Raw genomic sequence first — 20,457 nt, forward strand, 5'->3', positions numbered from 1 at the left:
ATACAAATAACAAAAGTTAACTAACGAACGTCCCATGTGGCAAAACGGACACAGAGACAAACCACAAACCACGTGAAAAACAGGCAACCTTATTGGCTCATCCGAGACCATGCCCCAAAACACCTGGCTCTGATTGAGAACTATAGGCTAATGACAACTTAGAAACAATAACTTGACTGCCACCCCAACCGCCCTGGACCATACTAAATAAAGCAACAAAGGAGATAACGGTCGAATGTGCGCAGGCGGGTAATAATTGATTGAACATGATTTTGGAAAGGCACAACTGTATAGTATATGGTCCCACAGTTGCAGTGATCATGTTCGAGAAAAAACAAGCCATGAGGTCGGAGAATTGTCCGTAGAGCTCAGAGACGGTTGTGGAGAGGCACAGATCTGGGGAGGTACCAAAAATTCTGGATTTGAAGGTCCCCAAGAAACAGGTGCTCAATCTTCTTAAAATGAAGAGTTTGGTAACACCAGAATCTTCCATAGAGTGCCACCCGGCCAAACTGAGAAATCGGGGGGAGGGCTTGGTCAGGTAGGTGACCAAATCCATGGTCACTCTGACAGAGCTCAGAGTTCCTCTGTGAAAGATGAGAAAGCTTCCGAAGGACAACTCTCGTAGCACTCCAAAATCAACTTTTGATGTGAAAGTTTGCGACGAGACTCCCGCTTGGAGTTGCCGAGACCTAAAGGGCTGCTGACTGAGAACAGTTTCGGGTCTTGATGACACACATTGAACCTTTGGCTGAAGGCAAGCGTCACGTCTGCGAACCTGGACATCCTACGGTGAAGCAGGTGTTGACAGTTTCTGCTGTGGGATGGTTTTCAAGTGGCAGGACTGGGACTGGGCAGGATCACGGGAGATGAGGGAGCAATGTACAGGAGGGATCTTGATGAAACTGTTCAGAGGCGCTAGACACCCTAAGCAGCCAAGACCTAAAATAGCGTGCGCAACCTCAACTATCAACCTGCAGGTGAGGGATCTGCAAGAGAATGGGCAGAACTCCACAATAAGGGGTGCCAAGTTGTAGTTCCATACCCAGAGATGTAATCGCTGTAATCGTGCCAAAGTTGTTCAACAAATCCTGGTAAGGGTGATCTTATGACCGATGTATTCCATTTTTATTTTAATATTAGCAAAAAAAAATCTGAGACCTGCTTTTACGTCGTCATTATGAGTATGTGTGTGTAATTGATGAGGGAAAACATTACTTATGTTAGAACAGGCTGTAACGTTACAAATGTTGGAAGTCAGGGGTCATTGTACATTATGCCATTCACACCCCAGGGCTTATGACTGTGCGTCAGAGTGGGCAGGTGTGACAGTGCGGTTAGGGTACGTTTTTACTGTAACACTGAAGCATTTTGTGCATGTAAACCGGGTAGCATTTGCTCACGGCAGAGAAGGTCCATTTACTTGTCACGTCTGTGTGGTGTGGGATGGTGTGTGTGTGTGTGTGTGTGTGTGTGTTGTGTGTGTGTGTGTGTGTGTGTGTGTGTGTGTGTGTGTGTGTGGTGTGTGTGTGTGTGATGTGGCGTGCGTGCTGCGTGGTGAGCTAATAACGTGCGGGTGCGTGCGTCAACATTGTGTGTGGCCCCCAGCCACTGCGTTTCAGAATTTTAGAGGGTCTGGTTCACGGCAAATGTATCTGCCCCGTCAGCCAGATGAGAATATTCCATGATTCACCTTGAGGACTGATCAGTCACTCTTTTCGTCCTACGCCTCTTGTCAGAGGATTTGGTTTCCGCCTATATTCAGTGTACCATATGATAAGCAAACCCATTCTCTGCACCTTTAACATGTGCTGAACCTGTCTAATTTCAGGAGGTTCCCACCTTCAAGGTCTGTTCAATACACAAACTGGGCCCTGAACCTGTAGCTAAATAACATGAGACATTCAAAGTCAGTGTGTCGGTAAGTGTGTTTGGTGCAACCTTATAAAGTACTTAAGTGTAGTGCTTGGAGTTAATATATGGCTGGGAAACAAGGCTGCAAGCTCTATGGAACGAATTGTGGTTACCGTAGCTCCAGCACCATAACTCTACACTTAAGGTTCAGGGAGGGATTGGTGAGGACGACGCAAGCGCAGTAGTTGCGGATAAATGGCTAGAAAATCACAAGAACCCAGCAATATACACACAACACACAAAGCCCGCACACACAAGAACACGTATGGCGGGAAGACAAGGAGGATGTAGTGATTAGGAAGGCAGAGTCGTGCTGTTTGCGTGTTGTTTTGATGTGGGTGAGACTAGTTAGCTGGTGGAATTTAATAACGTGTTGTTTGAATTGCTGTGTTGAGATACTAAGTTAGCTGGTTTATTAAGGTGTGTTTGAAAGCTGTGTTGAGATACGTAGTTAGCTAGGGTTTATTACGTGTTGTTTGATTGCTGTGATGAGATACTAGTTGCTGGGTTTTTTAACGTGTTGTTTGATTGCTGTGTTGAGATCTAGTGGGTTTAAGGTGTTGAGTTGTTAGATATAGGTTTTATTAACGTGTTGTTTGATTGCTTGTTGAGTACTAAGTTATCTGGGTTTATTACGGTATTGGAAGTTTAATATGGGTTTTATTTGGTACGCCCTGCTAGTATTCTTTGTTTTCTTTATTATTTTAGTTAGGTCGGGTGGTGAACATGGGTAATGTTTGTGTTTTTGTCCGTTTTGAAGGTACGGTTTTATGGTAATAGGGGGTGTTGGTTTAGTGTAGAGTTTTGTGTTGAGTGTGAATGTTTCTGGTATGTCTTGGTTTGAGTGTATGTTTCTAGTATGTCTATGTGGTTGCTGAATGTTCTCAATCAGAGACGATGCTTTCATGTGTCTCTGATTGGGAGCCATTATTTAAGGCAGCCATAGATCATGATTTTGGGTTAATTGTCTATGTGTAGGGTTTGTGTCAGCACTATTTTTTCTATATAGCCTTCCACGGTCGTCTGTTTTTATTTGTTAGTTGTGTTAGTGTTCGTTTCGTGGACAAAATTTTCTCTCTTCTAATAAAAGAGATGTATTTTTCACACGCTGCGCTTGGTCCAATCCTCACGCAAAAGATCGTGACATTATTAACTGTGTTTGATGGGCTGTGTTGAGTACGATAGTTAGCGGGTTTTATTAAACGTTGTTGTTGTTGCTGTGTTGAGATACTAAGTTGGCTGGGTTTTATTAACGTGTTGTTTGATTGCTGTGTAGATTACTAAGTTACTGGGTTTTATTAGTGTTGTTTGCATTGCGTGTAGTTGAGAATACTAAGTTTAGCGGGTTTTAATTAACGTGTTGTTCTGATTGCTTGTCGTTGAGATACTAAGTTAGCTGGGTTTATTAAGTGTTGTTTGATTGCTGTGGTTGAGATACTAGTGCAGGTATTTGATTAACGTGTTGTTTGTTTGCTGTTGAGATACTAAGTTAGCTGGGTTTTGTATTAATGTTTGTTTTGATTGCTTGTGTGAGATACTAAGTTAGACTGCGGTTTTATTACGTGTTAGTTGTGCTGTGTAGTGAAATACTAGTTAGCTTGGTTTTATTACAATGTGTTGTTGCTCTGTTGTCTGCCACAATTCTAAACCATATTAAAGCGACCTCCTTCTTAACAAAAAGACAAATGCACCCTGTCTCTCCTTCCCACAGATGGTGAGTCTGATCACCTACTAGACCTTGTGTAGGTTATCCACTGGGGGGTACTAAGCTAACTAGGATAGTTTTAAGTGGTCATATCATGGATATTTAGCTATTTGATTTTGAATTTTAAGAATGCCTTTAGGTTATTTAAGAGATTTTTTTATTATATATCAGAATTTGGCCTTGTACTTTTTATAAACATAGAAACGCATTGAATAACCCATTCAGAAAGTAGCAACAACAACAACACCAAAAAGGATATAGATAAAGTCAGGAAATATATTATATTTTTGGACACAGTATTTTAACCCTTATTTTTTTGTTGCACAAAACTACCTCCATACTTTCCATTAGTTTTAGGGTTACACGTCAGGCCAGTCGCCGTAACATTGTGGGCGGTTCGAGAATGTTGGTAGGTTTCCCCTTTCATAGTTGGGCATCATCTTAGTTTGGCTCAACGGTTCAGCGCTACAGACAGAAGTGGCCATTCGGCGTACGGCTCCGATGAGTCCCGTGACTCTTGTAGGGCGGTAGCAGTAAAAGGTGAGACCATTGTGTTCATGAGAGTCAGTTTATTGGCCACCGTATAGACCGTTTTTCGTTGGAGAAGCCATTTTCCGGGAGTCTCCTGGATGAATAAACACGCTGTAGCTCTGCCTCCTCCACCGTAAACGCGGAAGGCCCGACATAGGCGGGATGCAGTGAATCTGAGATGCAGCCATGCAAAAAAGGATGCTCTCGCTTAAACGGACGATTTTGACGTGGGATTCTTTTTATTAGTTTTATAGTTTAGACTCTTAAGGATTGTTAATTCCACTTCATGGTATGGATAACCAGCGAAATAGATTTGTTTGTTTTCAAATGTCTAAGCACCATTTAAAACATGAATTCGATGACAGGACAGAATGCTGACAGAGGAACGAATGTGCAGTACTGTAATGTTGTGCAAGCCTGGACATGTATGTACTACTCCCCCATGCGAATGGTGGATATCCCATCCCAGCTCCCCTGGTGGCTTTGGGGTCCACAGATTCACTGTAGAGATGAGGAGAGAGAAGAAACAGGGTATGGAGTGCGGGATGAGTGCGGATGAGTGCTTATGGGAGCGCTTGATTGTGGCAGCTTGTCTTTGGCACCACTATGTAAGTGGGACTAGAAAGGTCACCCCTTTTCAAACATGTTCACCTTTTGTTTGCGTTACAGCCTGAAATAGAAGCAAAAATGTGACTTTTTACTGCTTTATTTTACACGTAACCCATATATCCAAGTGAAAAAAATAGATTTAAAACTCCTATTAAATTAATTACATTAAACAGGTAAAAACCACTATTTGGTATGTGAACACCCGCCTTGTAATTGCAATTGCAACTTGCTGAGGCTATAGCCAACACCTTCCAGATCACAAATAAAGCTACGATTGGCTTCGCATCTATGATCACATTTAATAGTGACTTTGATTAGTTCCGAATTGCCAGGAACTCAACTGTTAGTAGTGCAATTCAAAAGCAAGATACACTATGGCGGAAAGGTACTTCAATAAGATTACGAGATAAAAGCGTGGAACGGCCACAAGTCAGAGAGGATAATAAAAAGATTTCAAGGCTTTGTCTACCTGGCGAACAGTTATACTATTTATTAGAAGTGGAAGGTGTATGGCACCACCAGACCCTGCAGTGATGGCGTCCATCCAAACTGGATGATCGGCAAGGAGGAGATACTGATCAGTAGAGGCTACCAAGAAGAAATGGCCACTTTGAGGAGCTATCAGGCCTTTTATGGCAAAGATGTCAATCTGTGGATGTGACACACAATATCACACAGCTCTCCACGAATCTGCGCCTTATTTGGGAGGGTGGCAAGAAAACACACTCCTCAAAAAAGCCACATCAAGTTCGTGTGAGCTTTGCCAACAAAAGCACATTGTAGATTCTGAGGCCAAGTGGCAAAGGTGTTGTGGTCAGATGAGACCAAAATTGAACTTTTTGGCATGAACGCAAAACGATATGTCTGGCGAAAACCCAATACTGTCACACCCTGATCTGTTTTCACCTGTCCTCCACCTCTCCAGGTGTGCTTATTTTCCCCAGTGTATTTATCTGTGTTTTCGTCTTCTTGTGCCAGTTCATCTTGAATGTCCAAGTCAACAGTGTGTTTTTCCTGTGCTCTGATTTTTCTATTCTCTTTTTGTAGTGCCTCCGGTTTTGACCCTTGCCTGTTCTGGACGTAAGTACCACCTGCTGACCATTCTGCCTGCCTTGACGACGAGTTGTCTGACACTCTGTACCTCCTGGACTCTGAACTGGTTTTGACCTTTTGCCTGTCCACGACCATTCTCTTGTCCTTTTTGGATTAAATACATATCAAAGACTACCATCTGCCCCCGTCCTGAATCTGGGTCTCGCCTGTGCCCTTATGAATACATTCTTCACCCAAAGAACACATGTCTACAGTAAAGACACCATGTTACAGTAAAGAAAACCATGTCTACAGTAAAGAACAACATGGTCTACAGTAAAGAACACCATGTCTACAGTAAAGAACACCATGTCTACAGTAAAGAACACCATGTCTACAGTAAAGACACCATGCCTACAGTAAAGAACACATGTCTACAGTAAAGAACACATGTCTACAGTAAAGAACACCATGTCTACAGTAAAGAACACAGTCTACAGTAAAAATCACAGTAGCCCTACTGTATAAGTAACACATGCACACAATTCTACAGTAAAGAACACCATGCCTACAGTTAAACACCAGTGTCTACAGTAAAGAACTACATGGTCTACATAAAGAACACCATGCCAGTAAAGAAACATGTTACAGTAAAGAAACCATGCTAGTAGAAGCAACCATGCCTACAGTAAAGAACTAACCATGCCTACAGTAAAGAACACCATGCCTAAGTAAGAACACCTATGACTACAGTAGAAAGAACACCTGCTACAGTAAAGAACACCATGCTACAGTAAAGAAACCATGGGCCATACAGTAAAGAACACCATGCTACAGTAAGAAAACCACAATGAATCAGTAAAGGAAGCACCATGCCTACGTAAGAACACCAATTGCTACAGTAAAGAACCCAGCTACAGTAAAGCCCATGTACTCAGTAGAACACATCCTACAGTAAAGAACACCATGCCTAAGTAAAGAACACCATGCCTACAGTAAGAAACACCATGCTTACATAAGCAACTACATGCCCTTAAGTAAAGAACACCAGTGCTACAGATAAAGAACACCATGTCCTCAGTAAAGAACACCATGTCTACAGTAAAGACCATGTCTACATAGTACTACAGTAAACCTGACTACAGTAAGAACCCATTCCTACAGTAAAGAACACCATGCTACAGTAAAGAACACCATGCCTACAGATTAAAGAACATGCAACTACAGTAAGAGCACATGCTACAATAAGAACACCATGCCTACAGTAAAACACATGTCTAAGTAAGAACCATGTTACATAAAGAACACCATGCTCTAGTAAGAACACCATGCCATACCAGTAAAGAACACCATGTCTACAAGTAAAGAAACCATGTTACAGTAAAGACACCATGTCTACAGTAAAAGAACACCATGCCTACAGTAAGAACATGATCTACAGTAAAGAACACCATGTCTACATACAAAGCCCGCTCAGTAAGAAACACCAGCCCTACAGTAAAGAAACCATGCCTTACAGTAAGAAACACCATGCCTACAGTAAAGACACCATGCCTCAGTAAAGAACACCATGCTCGTTAAAGTAACATGCATCACCGTAAAGAACCTGCATCCAGTAAAGAAACATGCTAAGTAGACACAGCTCGAAGTAAGGAAACATGCTACAGTAAAGAACACGTCTACAGTAAAAGAACACCATGTACAGTAAAGAACCCAGCCATGACATGCTACAAGTAAGAACACCATGCCTACAGTAAGAAGACCATTGCTACATAAGAAAACACATCTCCAGCCTAGTAAAGACACATGTGCTACTGTTTAGAAGAACACCATGTCTACAGTAAAGAACCATGTTACAGTAAAGATACAACCAGTCTACAGTAAAGAAACTGCTACAGTAAAACCATGCCTAACAGTAAGAACACCATGCAATCTACAGTAAAGAACACGCGTACAGTAAAGACACCTGCTACATAAGAACAGCCATGTAAGATAAAGAACACAGTCATAAGAACATGCTACAGTAAAGAACACCAGTCTACAGTAAAGAACAGCTTACTAAGAACACATGCTACAGTAAAGAACACCATGCCTCAGTAAGAACACGATGTTCTAACAAGATAAAGAACTCCATGCCTACAGTAAAGAAACCATGTTACAGTAAAGAACACCATGTCTACAATAGACAAACATGCCTACAGTAAAAAGACACCATGTCTTACAGATAAAAAGAACCATGTCCTAAATAAGAACACCATGTCTACAGTAAAGACCACCATGCCTACAGGTAAAGACACCATGCCTACAGTAACAAGACCATGCACAGTGAGGAACCAGTGTCTACAGTAAAGAACACATGCTACAGTAAGAACACCATGCCTACAGTAAGAAAACATGCTACATACACCGACGTGGGAGCACTGTTGTGGGGTGTGGTAACCTCTGAAGTACTGATACAACAGCGGGGTCAGAAAACACATTGCTGTTTACGAATTTTTGGATCTAAATCTCTATGCGCCTGTAAAGAGTCGAACACATCGCACCGAATGTGGATTCCCATTCGTTACCGATCGTTCAGCTCTGCTTTGTGGTCTGGAAAAGTCCCTCGGCAGCAGACGCTATTGGTGTGTCTGAGCCTTAACTGTCACTTTCTTTTAAGGAACCTTTATGCTTTCAGATAATCATGTGCTCTGAGTGGGCATATGAACAACATTCATTATTGTTATAAATATGGAAATTATTAGAGTATGTCACCCAATTCTAGGTTTCAATGCTTCTCAAATGAATTAAACCTCTCCACAATTCCAGGAGCTACGGTTAGATTCTGAGATCTGGGTGGTGTAGGGAAGTGTGTTCTGATGACTAGACAGGACAGTATGATAGGAGATGGGCCAGAGACTCTGCTTGGCTGGAGTGTCACTAGTGAAACAACAGAATGTCACAGAGAGAGGGAAAGGCATATTTTATCTTGATTCATTCTTCTCTGTTTTCTAGAGTGGCTGGGACAGATTTATGGACAAGTGTGTGCTTCGGAAACAACAGTTGTAGACTAACAATGAAATGGTTCTAGGCCTTTCCCAATGATGCAAGAGAGAAAGAATAGAAAGTAATAATAATAATAAAATAATAATAAATACACAATGAGTATCGATAGCAGGCTATATACATGGGGTACCAGTACCGAGTTCATGTGCTGGTGTAGGTACTGCCCGTCAGGTCTGTCTGTTGGGATTCAGGAATGTTCCCATGAGAGAGAGTTCAGACATGTCCCAATGGAGAGAGATCAGGTGAGAGTATAGAGAGAGCGTACAGGATGGAGCTATAGAGAGAGAGTACAGATGGAGTTAGAGAGAGAGTACAGGATGGAGTATAGAGAGAGAGTACAGGATGGAGTATAGAGAGAGAGTACAGGATATTAGAGAGGAGTACGGATAGGAGTATAGAGGAGTACAGGATGGAGTTAGTGCTTATACAGTATAGTATAGAGAGAGAGTTCAGGGTGAGTATAGTATATATATACACTGCTCAAAAAAATAAGGGAACACTTAAACAACACATGTAACTCCAAGTCCAATCACACTCTGTGAAATCAAAACTGTCCCTTAGGAAGCAACACTTGATTGCAATAAATTTCACATGCTGTTGCCAATTGGAATAGACAAAGGTGGAATTATAGGCAATAGGCAAGACACCCCCAATAAAGGAGTGTTGCAGGTGGTGACCACAGACACTTCTCCCAGTCCTTGTTCGTGGCTGATGTTTTGGTCCTTTTGAATCGCTGGCGGTGCTTTCACTCTAGTGGTAGCATGGACGGAGTCTACAACCCACACAAGTGCTCAGGGTAGTGCAGCTATCCCAGGATGGATCAATCGAGGTGTGGCAAGAAGGTTTGCTGTGTCTGTCACGCGTAAGGTTCCAGAGCATGGAGGCGCTACCAGGAGACAGGCCAGTAATCAGGAGACGTGGAGGAGGACCGTAGGAGGCAGACAACCCAGCAGCAGGCGGCTACCCTCCGGCCTTTGTGCAAGAGGAGCAGGTGGAGCCTGCCAGAGCCTGCAAAATGGACCTCATTCAGGCCACAAATGTGCATGTGTCTGCTCAAACGGTCAGAAACAGACTCCATGGGTGGTATTGAGGCCGACGTCCACAGGTGGGGGTTGTGCTTAACGGCCCAACACCGTGGAGGACGTTTGGCATTTGCCAGAGAACACCAAGATTGGCAATGTCGCACTGGCGCCTTGTGCTCGTTACGTAGTGAAAGCAGGTTTCACTGAGAATGCTGACAGACAGTGACGAGGTGTGGGAGCGCGTGGGAACGTTCTGTGCTTGGCAATCCTCCAGAATTGACCGGTTTGGCGGTGGGTCAGTCATGGTGTGGGGTGGCTTTCTTGGGGGGCCGCACCCTCCATGTGCTCGCCAGAGGTAGCCTGACTGCCATTAGGTACCGAGTGAGATCCTCAGCCCCTTGTGAGACCATATGCTGGTGTGGGGTGGCCTGGTGCCTCTAATAGCAAACAATGCTAAGACCTCATGTGGCTGGAGTGTCGCCAGTTCCTGCAAGAGAGGGCATTGATGCTATGAATGGCTGCTCGCCCGTTCCCAGACTGAATCCAATTGAGCAATCGTAGTGAATCATGTTCGCTCATCCACCAACGCCCATGCACCACAGGAATGTCCAGGGAGTTGCGGATGCTTTAGTCACGAAGTCTGGAGGAGATTCCTCAGCGAGACCATCCGCCACCTCATCAGGAGCATGCCCAGGCGTTGTAGGGAGGTCATACAGGCACGTGGAGGCCACACACACTACTTAGCCTCATTTTGACTTGTTTTAAGGACATTACATCAACGTTGGATCAGCCTGTAGTGTGGTTTTCCACTTTAATTTTGAGTGTGACTCCAAATCCAGACCTCCATGGGTTGATAAATTTGATTTCCATTGATCATTTTTGTGTGATTTTGTTGTRAGCACATTCAACTATGTAAAGAAAAAAGTATTTAATAAGAATATTTCATTCATTCAGATCTAGGATGTGTTATTTTAGTGTTCCCTTTATTTTTTTGAGCAGTGTATATAGTATAGAGAGAGAGTTCAGGGTGGAGTATAGTATATATATATATAGTATAGAGAGAGAGTACAGGGTGGAGTATAGAGAGAGAGGAGATTTAAATAGAGACTATTAGCTGAAACCCACAAAATTGAGGCTCACCTAAGTTCTAGTCAAGCAGCTGGCAGTCAGGGTGCAGGGACGCACGCACACACACACACGCACGCACACACACACATTCAGAAGACAGACTCCTATTAGAGTTAATAAAGCTATCTGCTCCTGTCAGATTATAGCAGTGCAGCATCTAGCTCCATTGGTTCCAATTTACATTTCTCAACGAGCCAGACCCCGTCTCAAATTGAGCCAAGCGTGGGGAATATGAGAGCAGAAAATGAGATGGCTCTATCTGACGCTGCTTCTCCAGCTGCAAGGGCCGGAAATCTCCACCAAAATCCCACGCACTCATACACACGTGTACATGCACGTGAAGGTCCACATGCACACACTCATTACACAAAGACGCACAAACGAATGCAAGAACACTCACACAAAACGCTCACACACTCTCGCGTCATGTGTCTACCCAGTTAGTCAACCTCAGTGTCTCAGAAAGCAGGGCTCTTTACGGTAACTAACAGTAAGGAACAGTATTAATAGCAGTCTGAGTTGGCTACTGCTGGTCTCTGGTCTCTGGTCTGGGAACAAACCACATGGAGGCAGCCAGGTGAATCAAAATAGGAGAGACAGAGACAGGCAGTAGACCCACAGGCCCAACATGTCCATCTGAATGAGTGTTTATTGAAGATTTCAGCTCAGCAGTAAGTTGTACACCGAGCTGTAGGCAGACAGGCTGGGCAGCGGGCACAGTGTCTGCAGAAACACATCAAAATGATATAGGAATCTTCTCGTCTACTCAGGTCAGCACAGAATATGTATAGGCTCTCTGGAATCTGGAACCCACCTGTTGTGACTGCAGGTTGTGTATGTGTGTTAGCGTCTGCAGTAGTCTGTGACTGCAGGTTGTGTAGGGCTGCAGTAGTCTGTGACTGCAGGTTGTGTAGGGCTACAGTAGTCTGTGACTGCAGGTTGTGTAAGGGCTACAGTATCTGTGGACTGCAGGTTGTGTAGGCTGCAGTAGTCTGTGACTGCAGGTTTGTGTATGAGGCTGCAGTAGTCTGTGACTCGCAGGTTGTTGTAGGGCTGCAGTAGTCTGTGGACTGGCAGGTTGTGGTCAGGGCTGCAGTAGTCTGTGACTGCAGGTTGTGTAGGGCTGCACAGTAGTCTGTGACGTTCGAGTTGTGTAGGGCTGCAGTAGTCTGTGGACTGCGGTTGTGTAGGGCTGCAGTAGTCTGTGACTGCAGGTTGTGTAGGGCTGCAGTAGTCTGTGACTGCAGGTTGTGTAGGGCTGCAGTAGTCTGTCTGCAGCCAGGCATGTCTGCAGGTTGTGACTGTGTGTTCAGGGTGAAGTGTTCTCCTCCCATCATGAATTATTCAAACTGAGTGTGGCTGTGTCTGATGCTGCTGCTGGTTCCCCTCTCACAGCTCATACTCGCATGTAAACACACTCTCTCTCTCTCTCTCTCTCTCTCTCTCTCTCTCTCTCTCTCTAATACTGATTTATTGTGAGATATTAGATAACAGCACTCTTCACACTCCTTCCTACAGGCCTCCCACACAAACACAACAAACACACAGAGAGCACTATTTTTAAAGTGGGAACATGTGTAAGCACATTTTCACCCCCCCCCCCCAGGTACCATCGCTCACAAACCTGCTCCTCCCAGCGGGTTACTGCTCTAGCCTCCCTGGGCATTGCCTCCTGCCACCAGCTAAAAATACCGACGCCCGGGCAGGGAGAGAAACCATACCAAGCACCACGAATACAGACTCACTACTGTCACCTATATTCACACACACACGTAGGTCTACAGAGCCATTCTTTAATTGTATGCTGCGCACTCACTCAAAGACACATTTACACTGAGAAAATACACTGATCCGTTTGGTGTAAGAATCCCTCCAAATCAGCCAATACAATGTCTGAATATGACATAACTTCGTGCCAAATTATCCCCCCTAAAACGAACAGTCCTAAAAGCGGCCATGTCAGGCTACTTTCTCAGCTAGCCTACTCCTGCATAAAGCCTACTCCTGCATAAAGCCTACTCCTGCATAAAGCCTACTCCTGCATAAAGCCTACTCCTGCGGTATATTAAGAGCAATACGGAACACAGTATAGTAGCTCACCAAAGTTTGTCCAGGATTTACACAAGCACTGCTAAATGGCAGAAAAATGTATTTGTTTCTGTAAACACGAGTGTGTAGCAATATTGGCAGTCTGTAATGACTAATAGCATGTGGGCCAATATGCATTTGATCAAAGTCATATTGAAACCATGATCATAATATGGATATGGTGATACAATTCTGGATAGGCCTATACTGAATTGTTTTCTCTGAACAGCATATAATTCAACTTGAATTATGCGTATATTTTATGGTATGGTACATTTCACAATTCGTTTTCTTTATTTTGATTTATTTTATATTTTGTATAAAAACAACCATTAGCCTATGGAAAGTGGGAATAAATCACGTCACCAAGTTTTGGTCCATCACAGAATAATCTGACCAAGCAGTAGCCTTAGAACACATTCAACAATCAATCATTCATAGGCTATGGCTTGTAAAATAGTACAATGTGCTGCTAAAACGTTACCAATATATTTATCAGCAAAAATATACATTTTTCATGGGGTCAGTTCAAATGAAGTGCAATGAGAAGATCTCACAAGGTCCTGAAGAAAAAAGAATACACTTTTACAGGGACGGTAGGCCATAACGACGAGGGGAAACTAGAGCATGGCTCAACTTTCCCAGTGTTGCAAAAGGCCTCAGTTAATTAAAACGAAACAATAAAATAAAAAAATAAAAAATACGTATATACAGGCCCAAGTAAATGAATAAATTAACATTTGTAGGCCTGATAGGCAAACTTTGGATCCCTAAAATCTAAATTTTAACATTAAAATGCTGGCCATGCGTAATGCGAAGCATGTGCGTGTATGTTGAAATTGTACCTCGTCGAAGTTGTTGAAAACGTTTTTCTTTCACCATAAGTAAACACAAGAGGAGCTAGAAGTTAGCAATAAGAATAAAACATATATTTAGGCTAATTATAAAGAGTATTGTCATCATCAGAATCATTAGGCCTATAGTCAATGATAACGATGAATAACCTAAATGACTGTGTAATTATCGTTATTATAATTACCATGATTAACCTCTACATTCTGAGAACCATTAAAAGTGACATAGAATCTTAGTCGTCATGAAATCGGCTAGTTTTAAACGTCGAAAACTTCCACGTTTTCATTGCCCTTACTCTTTAACTTATCTCAAAACACACACACATGGTCAAGTTGTCCTAAATCCGCCTATATCCCAGTGTATTATTTTAGAGTATGGGTTTTATAATATCCAGCCCATGCGAGTCGTGGTTCCGCTCGAAGCCCCAAAGTAGGGCGTTACGGATTGAAGAGTGGTCGGACTGCATTACTACTGTAGTTGATTTACGACTTTCTTTGCTCTGAAATGATAGATTATATGATATCTGGCAACAAAACGCAGTGAATATTTCCAAAAGGACGTTAAAGGATGTCCTAAAAAGAGTAAGCTTAAACCACAACAGAATCTGCGTGTGGCCACGCTGACCAACAGACAGAGGAAACTTACATTTTTTTAATAAATAACACATTTGGGCTAAATAAAAAACATTCTAACACGTAGGCTACTTGCAGAGTTATCAACCCTAGATGTGCCTGGCCTATAGTCTAGGCCCATAGTTTATTTTCGGTTCACTTTAAAATGATATGGTCCATTTATAAATAAGGTAGGTTAATTGCCGTTGTCAACATGTAAATATTTTCTTCACAGATATGTAGCCTATCAAATACATATTTTACTGCAAATATAGATGCATAGAACTAATCTACATTTTTCATACAAGGCAATAGCCTAGGCCTACTAAAATAAGCTACACTTTTATAGCCATGTCCCCATTTTTAGTTCTGCACTCTTAAACGCAAATAAACCGATATGATAGTTCCACGTTGTTTCCATGTTGAAATAAACGGAGAGAATTTGGATTTGTGCTAAACATTTGCTTTATGAGAGGGACTTAAGTAGCCTGTGACAGGGAGGGGGTTTCTGACTTTACCCGGACATGATGACACCGTGCCTCGAGCACAAAAACAGTATTAAACAAGGGAGACAATTCCTCTCTCCTCTCCTCTGCGGAGCATGAGCTTTCTGTTTCTGATAGAAGGGTTTTTGATAGTTATATTATTACAGATAGGATATGCAAGAGCGTGTGAGGCTTCAACGGTGAGAACGGCTCGACACTGACACTCCCTGGCAGACAGACAGGGTGTTGCGGACAGCCATCATTAGGTGTACACCATAGCAGACGTCATAAACAATAAGTAATAGGCTTACCAACGGGTAGGCCTATACACTGTAATTGTCCTCGGGTTGAGTGTAAGCTACAACAATATTTCCTGAACACAAATTGTATATATCTAATAGGCCTACATATCGACTAAATTGCATCTACATAGCTTACATTAGCACCATACGAGACATAAACCGAACTTCATGAACAATACATCAGTTCATAAACAGCCTAAGTAGGCCTAAACAATAATTAGGCTAACATAAAAATGGAATGACTAGGCCTATATTTGACTTCAATACTGTAGGATATGTCGAGGACTGGCCCGCCGAAATCGAGCTGTGTGGGCTCCTGGAAATAGTGAGGTGAATAAAAGTACGAAACAGTAAAAGCAGAAGTCGATAGGCTATTAACGTGCTGTTTAATCGAAAATATCAAAGATGAAATCATCTCAAAATATCTAAAGTTTCTGAAAACAAAAGACATTAGTCAGATTAATGCCAGAGACACTTGCATTTAATTAACCTATATATCAAATCGAAAAACAAAAGTCACTTCATAATCTCCAAACTTGGTTTATTAACCGGTGATAGACTGACGGCCTGTGAGTTAGGCAATAATATAAAGAAGATGAGAAGAGGCGACACGCGCGTGCAGTATAGTCTACATGCATGGAGCGAGGACTAACCGCTTTGTAGAAATAATAACTCCTTCCCGGTATAATACATTATAATACATTGACCATGTTAAATAGCTATGATATGGGTTGAAATCTAGGCGAATGTATTACCCAAAGACAGAAGTTGTTTTATATGGCCTAAACTTTGACCACTCACGGTGCATGGCCCATAGGCCTAATCTGACCTTTGAGCAGTATTCGTTGTTAATTTTGATACCATATATTCGAAAGCCATTTTTTATAGGCCTATTCAAGCGTTGTGCTTCCCTACAAGAAGAACACAAAAGTGATGCTGGTCGCCTATGAAGGCTGTATAGGCCTACATGATGTACTGCCACGTTGTTGCAACAAAGAATACGCCGGGGAAATGCAGTCTAGTCGCTCGCATGTTTTCAGTTGTTCAATGTCTTAAACTTTTCACTTCAATTGTATATAGGCCTATGCCAATATGTTTACAATTGAATTATGTTACAATTCGTAATTTAACATTTTTTTAATATTATATTACATGTTCTCTACTTTGAATTATTCCCATGTAGTAACAAGTCAATAATAGCATGACGATAAATCATTACATTTTACTGAGCTCACCCCTTGATTAGTATTTGGCTCTGTCTGACTATCGACGGTCCAAGTAGCCTACATTCATTTCGTAATCAAAGTGCAATTACAGATGAGCCTTGCCCTTTGGAACTATAGGCCAGTCATCTCATCATTTGCGCCTGTGTGTGTGTGTGTGTATGTGCACGCGCGCGCGCATGTGCGAGCGATAATAAACAACCTGTCGAGATTGGCCTATTTAAGAAAAAGTAGCCAATGGGTTAATCAATGGAAATATCGAGTGGATGATTCCTTGCGCTACGGGATTTTATTCTTTAGAGTGTGCGTGTTCCTTCCAGCACGTCCCCATAAAGTGGGCTATATTGATATAATCCAATACACCATCCGTGTATGAATACTAATGAATATGAATAGGCTGCATTTTCTAAATCACATCTATTTAGGCCAATGTCTGATCAGCTTGGGTAAGAAGCTAAGCGGAGGTCCACCGCCTGCCCCTGGTCATTTACTGTGCGCTGCAGCGCTTGGATTGCCTGCTTCTACTCGGTATTGTTATGGGACAATAGCCTACATGGGCATTTGTGAGTAATAACACCAAACATCAACATCTACACTTTGGCATCTGCGTTTCAAAATGTAGGCTATTATTCTCACTATTTGGAGAAGAACTATGGCATGCCAAACGATCATTCCAACCTAGATGCACGGGAACCCCGGTGTTAACTGTCCAAAGCTGATTATCGTGATGCCCCCCAGCTGATTATCGTGATCCCCCCATCAGATTCCAGTTTCCACCGATTTACCAGCCGGTCAATAACTCTTAATGAGGGTTTAAAACGCCACACGGAGTCCGTGCATCAATCCTTCTATCGCATTGAAGCTTGGATCAACACACATCATAGTGGGTTAAACTAATTAAACGATTATTTACAAATGTGCTAAAATACCGCAATGACAATATTTGGACATTATCGAATGGTCTAACATGACATTTCCTGTCCCTTCCATCCACAGCATCAGCGCAGTCAGAACCCCCTTCCTTCAAATGCATGCCGTCCAGACTGAGACGAGCCGCTGCAGCAAGATGTGCTATAGCTCTGTCTGTGAACGAACACTTTTCCTACATGGATCTCACACTCTCTCTTTCTTTATGTCCGACCCTCTCTCACTTACTCTTACCTTCATTGGACGGGTGGATGGTCAGAAGTGCTGAGCGAATAAACGACAAGATGAACAGTAAAATAAAAAGTAGTATTGGTTTCGCGCGCGGTTTGCAATCCATGACGGCAGGCAGTTCAGAGGGCAAGGCAGCGCGAGGTACATAACTCCGTGCAGCATTCGCCACTGAATGATGTGAGCTCGCTCTCCCGTTCACGCACGAGGCTGCCGTTCAACTCGGCTCCAGGGCTGATGTCAACTTTGACACCGGAGAATGAGGAGGAGTCAGCGCTCTGTCTCTCTCTTTCTCTCTCTCATTTTCTCTCACACTCTTTCGCTCTCCCTCTCCGCACTGAACGAAAAGGAGACAGGCTCTAGCGGAGGCTTCCGTGTTCCGCAGGGTCCTACATATCTAAATTGATTGTCTATATAAGTGTTTCCCAACTCATCATCAAGGTCTGATTATATTAATCCGCTGTGTAGTGCTAGAGTAAAAAGGAAATCCTGGTTTAGATAAGATAAAGATAAAGAGACGCTCAAGTTCACAAGGTGTCATTTCCCCGACAGATGATCAGTAGAGAACAGAAAGCCTCCCGCATTCCATCTCCAAGCATTAGCCCCAGAAAAACATATAGCTCCACTCTCACACTGGACTGATCCCAATAAATTAAAACAGATTGACATGTGAATAGTCTACATTTAAATGATACAAATAGGAAAAGGGATGATTGCATTATTTCATTTATGAGTCAACAGTGTTACCCTAGCCTGGTCCTTGTTCTAGCCCAGAACTAACACATCTGATTACTCATTCAAGGCCCAGTGCAGTAAAAACGTGATTTGCCTGTGTTTTATATACATGCCCACACTATGAGGTTGGAATAATACTGTGGACAATTAGTATAATTCCCTTTTAGTGTAAGAGCTGTTTGAAAAGAATGCCTAAAATTTCTGCCTGTTATGGTGGGATGGCGTTTTGGCATGGCTACATCACCAGGCTGTAAATTAGTTAATAGAAACATAAGAAAGAGAGTTCTAAACCTCTCTGCCAAAAACAGCTAGTGTTCCGTTTCCCTTCCAGACCGCTCCCAGACTGTCCAAGCAAAATTCTTGCTTGAGAAATTGCTCTTTGCCAAGAAGCCATTTTTGTTTCTTTTTGATAATTTTAATTGAAAACAATCACAGTAAGGTACTTCATTGTTACCCAGAAATGATTTGATATTAAGAAAAAACGGCTGCATTGGCCCTTTAAGCCTTAGTTGATCAGTTGACAAAGCAATGGGCAAGAACAACAATGCACCTTTGGGTCTAGCCCTTGGGTCCCCAGGAGGAGCAGGATTGGGAAACCATGAGTTAGAGGGAGGCCTTGTTGTCGTGATGTGTAGCATGTCCTGTCCTGCTGAGGCCCCTGAAACACTCTGCTTCACAATGCCCCTTCCGCTGCCTGCTGTGACGTCTCACACACACATCCTGAGAAACCAGCCCAGGACAGCTGCAGGGTGGAGAGAGGGAGAGAAGAGTGAGCGAGATGCAGAATCACTGCTTCAGAGTCAGTATTTGTAAATGCAATATTATTATTATATTATAGTACGTTATGTATGTGTTCATCCAAACCAATTTATCTTAATTGATCTTAGCTTAGTAATTAATGGTTCAATGGCACAACAATGTGGAGCAATTTCCCCTCCTGTGAGTATTTCATTTATAACTCTCAAGATGTCTATAAATTCAATGGTTGGCTCTGGGCAGGGTGTGTGACACGAGGATTTATTGCAGGTTTAAGACATGTCCCCTCTCATCATAAATTACCCTCTACATACATCTCTCTAACTCAAACATTACACACACTAGGAGATGCATAATGGAAGGAAATGGATATCTATGAATTTCAGGGAACATTAGAAGAGGTTTTTATGTACAGGGTTTATATACATTTACAATTGGAGTTCACTATGGACTATTCTACTCATGTCAATTGTAAATCAGTAAAATAAATAAAATCAAAGTTTATTGGTAGTGAACACAGATTTGCAGATGTTATAGCAGGTGTAGAGAAATGCTAGCTCCAACAGCGCAGTAATACTTAGCAATAAAAAAAACTATTAAACAAACAATAGACATATAATCTAGAGAAATAAAGAAATTAAGAAATATCAGAACGAGCAAATAACCTTGAATTGTTTTTGAATGTATTTTGTTTTATTATATTGTATATTTTACTTGAAATGATATTGTGATGTTTTAAATGTTCTTTAAATAACGTGTTATTTGATCTGACTTGTCATAATAGGTTATTGACAGCAATTTATGTTGCGCCAAAAATATAATCACGGTAATGTTGATTTAACAAAGTCAATTGCATTGTAATCTAATTGCACAAACAGTGAAGGAACATAAACTTTATTCTGTTCGAATTTTTGGGGGGGTAATATTGAACGTTGTAATATAGTTTAAGTGTAAGACATATCATGGCTATGTTTCCTAAATGAACTGTAATACAAGGGATGTGACTGATCTTCCTGCCCACTCACTCTTTTCGTTTTAGTAAATACAACTATGTGAAACTCCTGCTAATTATATACTGAACAAAAATCTAAATGCAACATGCAACAATTTCAAGGATTTTACTGAGTTACAGTTCATGTGGGGAAATCAGTCAATTGAAGAAAATTCATTAGGCTCTAATCTATTGATTTCACATGACTGGGAATACAGATATGCATCTGTTGGTCACAGATACCTTTAATAAAATGGGTATCACAATGGG

The 20,457-nt window shown here is 42.1% G+C and overlaps 1 protein-coding gene across 1 annotated transcript in view; it reads right to left on the reverse strand.

Moving 5' to 3' along the window:
* LOC112069014 (ephrin type-A receptor 3-like) overlaps window positions 1-17,958 on the reverse strand; it is a 35,460-nt gene extending 17,502 nt beyond the window's left edge. Inside the window, exon 1 of the mRNA XM_024136268.2 lies at window positions 17,712-17,958. Within this exon, the coding sequence (XP_023992036.1) occupies window positions 17,712-17,814 (103 nt within the window). The 5' untranslated portion in view covers window positions 17,815-17,958. The remainder of the gene's footprint in view (window positions 1-17,711) is intronic.
* Window positions 17,959-20,457: the final 2,499 nt, after the last annotated feature.

Source organism: Salvelinus sp. IW2-2015, unplaced genomic scaffold (assembly GCF_002910315.2).
Source record: "Salvelinus sp. IW2-2015 unplaced genomic scaffold, ASM291031v2 Un_scaffold845, whole genome shotgun sequence".
Taxonomy (NCBI): Eukaryota; Metazoa; Chordata; class Actinopteri; order Salmoniformes; family Salmonidae; genus Salvelinus; species Salvelinus sp. IW2-2015.